This window comes from Penaeus chinensis, chromosome 43 (assembly GCF_019202785.1).
Source record: "Penaeus chinensis breed Huanghai No. 1 chromosome 43, ASM1920278v2, whole genome shotgun sequence".
In the NCBI taxonomy this organism is placed as follows: Eukaryota; Metazoa; Arthropoda; class Malacostraca; order Decapoda; family Penaeidae; genus Penaeus; species Penaeus chinensis.
The window spans coordinates 7127834-7137833 of record NC_061861.1 but is presented as its reverse complement, the minus strand read 5'-3'; the positions used below and the strand labels follow the sequence as shown (position 1 = coordinate 7137833).

At 43.8% G+C, this 10000-nt stretch overlaps 2 protein-coding genes across 2 annotated transcripts in view; both read left to right on the top strand.

Moving 5' to 3' along the window:
- Nucleotides 1-266: 266 nt before the first annotated feature.
- LOC125048331 lies at nucleotides 267-6463 on the top strand. Its single transcript, XM_047646996.1, has 4 exons — nucleotides 267-2715; nucleotides 3240-3407; nucleotides 3692-3721; nucleotides 6213-6463. Exons 1-4 carry the CDS (start codon nucleotides 267-269, stop codon nucleotides 6461-6463), a joined length of 2898 nt encoding a protein of 965 aa, XP_047502952.1.
- A 1053-nt stretch (nucleotides 6464-7516) lies between these two features.
- The window catches only part of LOC125048330, a 10034-nt gene continuing 7550 nt past the window's right edge, over nucleotides 7517-10000 (top strand). The window contains exon 1 of the mRNA XM_047646995.1: nucleotides 7517-9965. Within this exon, the coding sequence (XP_047502951.1) occupies nucleotides 7517-9965 (2449 nt within the window). The remainder of the gene's footprint in view (nucleotides 9966-10000) is intronic.

Sequence of the window (10000 nt, the reverse complement as noted above, 5' to 3'; positions counted from 1 at the left end):
ACACATGATTTTTATAGCCACTATGTTTGCAAGACAAACATCAAGTGCCAGCCTGAAGCTCATGAGTGGACGCTTGATAGACGCATCAAGGCAGCAGAGAGACAGGCCATAGAGGATAGCCATGTCTATCAGATGGATCCAACCCCAGACAACTTACAGCAGTACCAGACTCCAGTAGTGCTCTTGTTGCCTTACAACAGTGTGTGTATCGTGATGCCTGGCATGATTTCACCAATACCATCAATCATCAGACAAGCATAGGGTCCATGTGGCAACTCATCAAGAAGGTGGTAAAGAAAAAGACGTCAAGTGCACTCCATCACAGTCCAGTTAAATATGCCCAAGATCTTGTTGAGACCTGGTCACAGCAATCTAGTGTTCATAGCCTTCCTTCACATATACAAGAGCTGCTCTCCTCTCAGAAAACCCGTCGTGCCCTACACCTGTCAGCAGCCCTGCTAAGGAAAGATGAGGAAGAAGACATACCAATAACAAAGGATGAACTTCGTCGTGCTCTTGCTAGCAGTAGGGCATCAGCCCCAGGTGATGATGGCATCACATACTCCGTCTTGCGCCTCCTCCTGAAGGTCACCGATGATCCCCTACTACATCTTTACAACCTTTGCCTCCGACATGGATATGTGCCGCAAGGTTGGACAAAGAGCCTCATTGTACCTGTTCCTAAGCCTGGCACTGACAAGTTTAGACCAATATCCCTTACATCATGCTTCTGTAAAGTGCTGAAGCGTATCCTCTTAAATCGCCTTATGTATCGCCTTCAGGACAAACTATCATCCAGGTTATATGGATTCCTGCCCCAACGCAGCACACACCATTGTCTATTGGAGCTTTACACTCGCCTCTCCTCTACAAGTCTTGTCGCATTCATTGACCTGAAAAGTGCCTTTGACATTGCAAATCCAGATGTGATCCTCGACCAGCTTGTGGACTTTGGTATTAGTGGCAATCTCTTGCGATGGATACGAGGGTACTTAAGCAACAGATCATCCTATGTCCTCTTTAAAGGTTCCTGCAGCACACGTAAGTGCTTTGGCCTTGGGACTCCACAGGGAGGTGTCCTTAGCCCATTTCTTTTCAAAATCCTTATGCACCGCCTCATATCCCAGCTCCCTGCCATCCCAGGGACTACAATTACGTGCTATGCTGACAACATCTGCATTCACTCCAACTCACCAGAAGATCTACAGCGCTTACTTCATCTACTTTTCGAATCTACCTCTTCATGTGGCCTCATCATCTCTCCTGAAAAAAGTAGGATCTTCTCTCTACTAAACCCACGAACACTACCTGAATTTCTAGTGGGCCCCAGCATTATACCATTCTGCACACAGTATCTTTACTTGGGTGCTCCAGCTCGAGTCCATCCTACGGTACCAGCACGTCAACGTGTCCATCCCATTGTTCAGGAATTACTGACACGGCTACAACGGCGCCTTGAACCCCTTCACTGGTTAACCAACAATGCTGCTGGGGTCTCCATTCCTGTGGCCAGAAATATTTATACAGCTTTTATCCGTTCAGTAGTTGATTACCTATCTCCAACTTTTAGTCAACTCTCCAAGACAGCGCTAGATCCCCTAGAAAAATTTCAGAATAAGGCAATGCGCTGCATTCTAGGATGCCCAATGTCCACAAGGATTGCTAACATGCAGCAGGAGCTTCATCTCCTTCCTCTTGTGGAACGAATCTATGCCAATGTAACATTCTTTACTGTTAAGTGTCTCCACTCATCCAGTCTTGCTCAACATTATGCAGGCCTTATTAATATGTCTCTGGATCCCAATTCTCGTCCCCCACAACTCCGACCAGGTGGCTGTGCTCTTATTAGGAATGTTTGCCGAGACCTTAGAAGATTGGACATTAATGTTCCCCAAGAGGAAGTTGACCATGGTCCTCCCCCGTGGCAGATTCCTCCTCTAGCAGTTTCCTACACTCCCACCTGTAGGAGGGACTTACCCTGCCAACAGAAACAACTAGCCCTAGAGACCATTGACAAAGTAAGGTCTTCCATTCCTGCCTCTCACACCCTCTACATTGACGGTTCCTTACAAATTGATGGAACTGCAGGCTGTGCTGTCTTCTCTCCTACCATGGAACCACCGTATGGGGGATGGACTGGACGCCGTCTGCAGGACTGGTCAAGCTCTACCTCCTGTGAACTGCATGGGCTCCTAGATGCTGTTAGCCTACTTCTACGGACCAGAAGTAATGGATTAGTTATTTGTGACTCGCAGTCTGCTCTTCGTGCCCTCTCCTCGCCAAAGCCTGAAGCCCGTAGCTTAGTCAATCAAATACTGCGCCATCTAGTCACAGCCATTGAACATGCACTTGTAATACATTTCATATGGATTCCTTCGCATGTTGGAGTAACAGCGAATGAAGTTGTAGACCGTCTTGCCAAAGCTGCCTGTAGGTTTGTCTTACCTGCGGCTGACGTCTCGCCAGCAACCCTCTCCTACTACAAGCGGAGGATACGTGCTTCCGCTCATTTGTCAACCACCCGGCGCAGGAACGCCGAGCGGCCAGCGAGCGTAAGCATCCAGCATTACGACCACTTTGCCTCTCATCCCTACAAATACCGACGCCGCGGTCTGTTGGTAAGAAGACACAATGTGGTGGCTGCCCGGCTCCGGTTAGGCTACAGACCAGTGTGGCAGGTGGGCGAGTCAGAGGACGTGCCTCAGTACTCATCGTGTAAGTTGTGTGACGCGCACAATGCGAACCACCTACAGCATTACTGCCTCGAGTGCCCAAAAGTTGCTGATATCATATCAAAGAGAGACTCTGTCTTAGACGTCTGCAAGTCCTTATTAGCAAAAGACAATCTAGATGTAATACTTTCGCAATACCCATATTTTGGTGGCTGTTAATACTTCACCCGAGCTTCCGTTGTTCATCATTTAAGTATTTATTTTATCTTTCCTTCTGCATTTGATTCATAGCGTGACCTGCGTGTCATGAATACTCTGTAGCCAACGTTTAACTTGTCTTGTAAAGGATTGTCGCTCACTGAGCGAAATAAATTGATGAAATCAAATCAATCTCTCTCTCTCTCTCTCTCTCTCTCTCTCTCTCTTTCTCTCTCTCTCTCTCTCTCTCTCTCTCTCTCTCTCTCTCTCTCTCTCTCTCTCTCTCTCTCTCTCTCTCTCTCTCTTTCTCACACCTCCACACACGCACTCATCTCTTTTTCTCTTTTTATCGACAAAAATCCCTTGCAGCGATCATATTGCAGACTCGCCCACCCCAACAGAGGGAGTTTTGGTGTGCAATATTTTTTGAAAAGTCTAGGGATGAAAACCCATATTTCAGTATATACTATATCAGGTCTCAGCTTTCTCTTATTCTTCTTTCATTTGCTCTCTTTAACGACTACGGTATTTCACCAGGTATATAATACACTTAAGCCCTATCTTGATAGTGCATACAGTAGTTTTCTCATCTGAAAATTATAATATCTTCTATACCATGTCGACTCGTAGATGTTACTTCAAGAATCTGTATTCAATATATCGGACACATTAACATGAGTAGAAAACAATAAAGTTGATTAGTTCGAGAATGAATTAAATAATCAATATGATGATACTTACAGATGATTGATTGATTTTTTTGTTGATTTAAGAGGACGATCAGAAGACACTTTATGTGTATGCTCTTTTTAAGTTTTCAGGTTTTCAAGGGGAATCAGATTTTGAAATTGGTCAGTTAGATCAATTTATCAGCAGTGTTCGGATAATTCTTTGAGAGCTTAGTTTAAGACATTGCACATACTGCCTTGAATTTGAGAAGTGACAGCAATCAGATCTCGAGTATTTTAAATCAAACGTTGGAGACAGAGAGGAAGACAGATTAATAAACAAACAAACAGGCAAACTGACACAAACAAATAGGGACAGACAGTGTATATGCGTGTGAGAAAGAGTGAGAGAAAAAAAAACAAGAAAGAGTGAAAGAAAGAAAACAAGAAAGAGTGAGAGAGAAACCAAGAAAGAAATAGATATATAGAGAAAGAGAGAGAGAGAGAGAGAGAGAGAGAGAGAGAGAAGAGAAGAGAGAAGAGAAGAAGAGAGAGAGAGAAAGAAAGAGAGAGAGAGAGAGAGAGAGAGAAAGAAGAGAGAGCGCGAGAGAGAGAGAGAAGAGAGAGAGAGAGAGAGAGAGAGAGAGAGAGAGAGAGAGAGAGAGAGAGAGAGAGAAAGGGAGAAAGAAAGAAAGAAAGAGAGAGAGAGAGAGAGTATCCCAGAAAAATAAGCGGAAACAGTAAAAAGACACAATGAGAGAAAAACTGGTGTGAAACTGTACCATTGTCGAAGCTGCTTACGGTAAAGTTTCGAAACTGCAACGTTTTTCTAAATACGTAAAATATTTAATAAAATTTCCGTTCTTCGTACCTTGTTTCTGAGTGCAGATTTGGAATGAATAGTCCAATTCATTCTCAGGAAGTAGTGAAAGCTGAAGTTGTTGGAGTTGAAAGCAGTTTGTCCTGTCAAACAAGTGTCAAACTGAATTTCGATGACATTTAAAAGAGTAGTTTCCTGCAGTACGCGGTAAAAGAAAACAAAATATTTTTTATTTGTCTGATATTTTGGAGTACAGGTGATATGAACAATTATCTTACTACGCCTGTTCCGGTGTTAAAGAAATAATTATCAGTACAAATGGTGCTAATAACAGGTATTATGTTTAACCCGCCGGGATGGCATACACGGACATACTATACACATAGATGGTTTCACAAGTACTTAGTCACTAATGAGCCAATTACTAAAACTACATTATCTTCCCTTTCATTCACTTTTTCTTGATATTCTGAGCATCTTAAAAATCTTATATACTATTAGTGATGGTGATGTCAATAACCTGATACTCATAATGTCTATATTGATAATAACAGCATTGATACTGATAACATTAGTAAAAAAAAAATCCCGAAACTCAAGGAAAGGTAAAATCAGCTGAGTTCAGGTCTACTACATTTTCGTTGGGCTAATCGATGCTTCTGATGAATGTTATTATTGTGCAAAAACTTAATTTAATACGTTTCATCGTTGAGCTATGTTATCTTAGATATATATAGAGAGAGACCGAAAGGGAATGAGTGAGTGAGATGGAGAGACAGGGGAGAGAGAGAGAGAGAGAGAGAGAGAGAGAGAGAGAGAGAGAGAGAGAGAGAGAGAGAGAGAGAGAGAGAGAGAGAGAGAGAGAGAGGGAGAGAAAGTAAGTGAGAATGAGTGAGATAGAGAGAGAGAGAAGGAGAAAGATAGAGACCGAGAGTAAGTGAGAGAAAGAAAGAGAAAGAGGGGAGAGGGGAAGAAAGAGAGAGAGAAAATGAAAACGAAAAAGACTGGAAACAAGCGAACTGAAATAGAGAAAGACTGACTGGGTTTTACGAAGATAAATAAAACTAGAATGAAAGGAAAGGCGTAACATGTTTTATCCTACATCGACTGAGTGGTGTAATAGCCACAGTAAAAAAAAAATTGCAAACAAGCGCAGTGTTTGTGTAACAACAAAAGCACATTATAGACCGAAGTGGCTGTAATTAACCCTTTCTTTTCATTTAACTCTCTTCTCTTTTTCTTTCCTTTTTGACATGAACCTTGTTGCCGTTACATCTTTACAGCACCTACCTGTTGACTGTACCGAAAGGGGAGCGACGGACTGGCACTGAGTGGATTTTTGGACTGTTATTTGTGTCGTCTGTTGTGGTAATTCTTGGGTTTGGTTGTATTGGGTGTTGTTGCTTTTTATTCATTTTGGTTTATTTCATTTCAGTGTCTGTATCATTATGATTTATTTCTTCATTCATTCATTTTTGCTGGGGACCGACTTGCTTGACTTATAACCACTCTCTCTCTCTCTCTCTCTCTCTCTCTCTATATATATATATATATATATATATATATATATATGTATATATATATAATATATATACATATATATACACATATATATATACATATATATATAAATATATATATGTATATATACATATATTTATATTTATATATATATATATATATATATATATATAATGATAATCATAATGGCAGTAATGATAATAGTAATTTTAGTAAGGATAAAAAGGACATGAGAATAAGAATAGTAGTAGTAATAATAATAAACAACAACACGCCTCAACGCCATCGAGGCTCGTTTTGATGCCATCGAGTCTCGCTTTGACTCTCTGGCAGCCTCACTTGCTGATCTCTCCACCAAACTGGCTACTAACGATACAACACTCAAGTCTCTTATTGAAGCCCAACAGGTTGTCATCACTTCTGTTACATCATTTACCGAGAAGTTTGATTCACTAGCTACTCGTTTAGAAACAATCACCACTCCCACAGTGGGATGTGTCACTCGTGGCTCATATCGAAGCAATAATATACCCGCATCTTCCACCTCATCTGGCTCACGCAAACATAAGAGTATTGTTCACTAGTAGCGTACACCTTCATATCCTCTCTTGGAATGCTTGCGGCATAACATCTCCAGCCAAAATGACCTCACTTAAGGCATACGTATATTGTCATCACCCAAATGTCATCTTTATACAAGAGGCTTTTGTTGGACATGCTCTAGGAACTATAGCACCCTCCCTCAGTGGTTATATTTCTTATGTTCATCATGTTAAGAATGGGCTCATCACTTACATCCATTCCTCTGTTCAGCACCGACTACTCCGTTCTTCTGATGATGACAGTACCACTTTTCACCTCCTGGAGGTTAAGCTGGGAGAAGGAAAGATTCGTCTCTGCAACATCTATTCTGCTCCAGGAAGGATAAATATTGATACTCTGCCTTCTCCCATGAACCACAGCATAGTCTATATTGGTGATTTTAATGCTCGACACCCTGCTTTAGGTGGACGTTCCAACACTGTCAACTATAGCGGCACACGACTCATGAAATTCATGCAGCATAACCATCTAACTCGCTGGGATACAGGAGGAGCCACACATTCTCGAGGAGGCACCCTCGACCACATACTCACCTACGGACTTGTTGCGTCTCAGGTCAGGTGCTCATCTGTACCTGCTCTTTTCTCTGATCACCTTGCCCTCAGCCTTCAATACTCGATTCCTTCTGTGAATTCGTCTGCCTATCAACGTACCCGGATCAGTATTCCCCCAAAGTATTGTCCTAGCTATATCTCCTACATGTCTGCTCTCATCTTCAAGCTTGATGTCACTTCTCCTGAAAAGTTATACTCCTCTCTTGTTTCTTTAACACATGATTTTTATAGCCACTATGTTTGCAAGACAAACATCAAGTGCCAGCCTGAAGCTCATGAGTGGACGCTTGATAGACGCATCAAGGCAGCAGAGAGACAGGCCATAGAGGATAGCCATGTCTATCAGATGGATCCAACCCCAGACAACTTACAGCAGTACCAGACTCCAGTAGTGCTCTTGTTGCCTTACAACAGTGTGTGTATCGTGATGCCTGGCATGATTTCACCAATACCATCAATCATCAGACAAGCATAGGGTCCATGTGGCAACTCATCAAGAAGGTGGTAAAGAAAAAGACGTCAAGTGCACTCCATCACAGTCCAGTTAAATATGCCCAAGATCTTGTTGAGACCTGGTCACAGCAATCTAGTGTTCATAGCCTTCCTTCACATATACAAGAGCTGCTCTCCTCTCAGAAAACCCGTCGTGCCCTACACCTGTCAGCAGCCCTGCTAAGGAAAGATGAGGAAGAAGACATACCAATAACAAAGGATGAACTTCGTCGTGCTCTTGCTAGCAGTAGGGCATCAGCCCCAGGTGATGATGGCATCACATACTCCGTCTTGCGCCTCCTCCTGAAGGTCACCGATGATCCCCTACTACATCTTTACAACCTTTGCCTCCGACATGGATATGTGCCGCAAGGTTGGACAAAGAGCCTCATTGTACCTGTTCCTAAGCCTGGCACTGACAAGTTTAGACCAATATCCCTTACATCATGCTTCTGTAAAGTGCTGAAGCGTATCCTCTTAAATCGCCTTATGTATCGCCTTCAGGACAAACTATCATCCAGGTTATATGGATTCCTGCCCCAACGCAGCACACACCATTGTCTATTGGAGCTTTACACTCGCCTCTCCTCTACAAGTCTTGTCGCATTCATTGACCTGAAAAGTGCCTTTGACATTGCAAATCCAGATGTGATCCTCGACCAGCTTGTGGACTTTGGTATTAGTGGCAATCTCTTGCGATGGATACGAGGGTACTTAAGCAACAGATCATCCTATGTCCTCTTTAAAGGTTCCTGCAGCACACGTAAGTGCTTTGGCCTTGGGACTCCACAGGGAGGTGTCCTTAGCCCATTTCTTTTCAAAATCCTTATGCACCGCCTCATATCCCAGCTCCCTGCCATCCCAGGGACTACAATTACGTGCTATGCTGACAACATCTGCATTCACTCCAACTCACCAGAAGATCTACAGCGCTTACTTCATCTACTTTTCGAATCTACCTCTTCATGTGGCCTCATCATCTCTCCTGAAAAAAGTAGGATCTTCTCTCTACTAAACCCACGAACACTACCTGAATTTCTAGTGGGCCCCAGCATTATACCATTCTGCACACAGTATCTTTACTTGGGTGCTCCAGCTCGAGTCCATCCTACGGTACCAGCACGTCAACGTGTCCATCCCATTGTTCAGGAATTACTGACACGGCTACAACGGCGCCTTGAACCCCTTCACTGGTTAACCAACAATGCTGCTGGGGTCTCCATTCCTGTGGCCAGAAATATTTATACAGCTTTTATCCGTTCAGTAGTTGATTACCTATCTCCAACTTTTAGTCAACTCTCCAAGACAGCGCTAGATCCCCTAGAAAAATTTCAGAATAAGGCAATGCGCTGCATTCTAGGATGCCCAATGTCCACAAGGATTGCTAACATGCAGCAGGAGCTTCATCTCCTTCCTCTTGTGGAACGAATCTATGCCAATGTAACATTCTTTACTGTTAAGTGTCTCCACTCATCCAGTCTTGCTCAACATTATGCAGGCCTTATTAATATGTCTCTGGATCCCAATTCTCGTCCCCCACAACTCCGACCAGGTGGCTGTGCTCTTATTAGGAATGTTTGCCGAGACCTTAGAAGATTGGACATTAATGTTCCCCAAGAGGAAGTTGACCATGGTCCTCCCCCGTGGCAGATTCCTCCTCTAGCAGTTTCCTACACTCCCACCTGTAGGAGGGACTTACCCTGCCAACAGAAACAACTAGCCCTAGAGACCATTGACAAAGTAAGGTCTTCCATTCCTGCCTCTCACACCCTCTACATTGACGGTTCCTTACAAATTGATGGAACTGCAGGCTGTGCTGTCTTCTCTCCTACCATGGAACCACCGTATGGGGGATGGACTGGACGCCGTCTGCAGGACTGGTCAAGCTCTACCTCCTGTGAACTGCATGGGCTCCTAGATGCTGTTAGCCTACTTCTACGGACCAGAAGTAATGGATTAGTTATTTGTGACTCGCAGTCTGCTCTTCGTGCCCTCTCCTCGCCAAAGCCTGAAGCCCGTAGCTTAGTCAATCAAATACTGCGCCATCTAGTCACAGCCATTGAACATGCACTTGTAATACATTTCATATGGATTCCTTCGCATGTTGGAGTAACAGCGAATGAAGTTGTAGACCGTCTTGCCAAAGCTGCCTGTAGGTTTGTCTTACCTGCGGCTGACGTCTCGCCAGCAACCCTCTCCTACTACAAGCGGAGGATACGTGCTTCCGCTCATTTGTCAACCACCCGGCGCAGGAACGCCGAGCGGCCAGCGAGCGTAAGCATCCAGCATTACGACCACTTTGCCTCTCATCCCTACAAATACCGACGCCGCGGTCTGTTGGTAAGAAGACACAATGTGGTGGCTGCCCGGCTCCGGTTAGGCTACAGACCAGTGTGGCAGGTGGGCGAGTCAGAGGACGTGCCTCAGTACTCATCGTGTAAGTTGTGTGACGCGCACAATGCGAACCACCTA

Bases quoted from the DNA above. Each gene is read 5' to 3' on its own strand.
- LOC125048331 (XM_047646996.1), top strand. From the start codon at position 267: ATGTGGCAACTCATCAAGAAGGTGGTAAAGAAAAAGACGTCAAGTGCA. The intron at 2,716-3,239 runs GTAAGTTGTGTG...AATCCCTTGCAG, and splicing joins CGTGCCTCAGTACTCATCGT to CGATCATATTGCAGACTCGC. The intron at 3,722-6,212 runs GTCAGTTAGATC...ACTCTCTGGCAG, and splicing joins GGAATCAGATTTTGAAATTG to CCTCACTTGCTGATCTCTCC.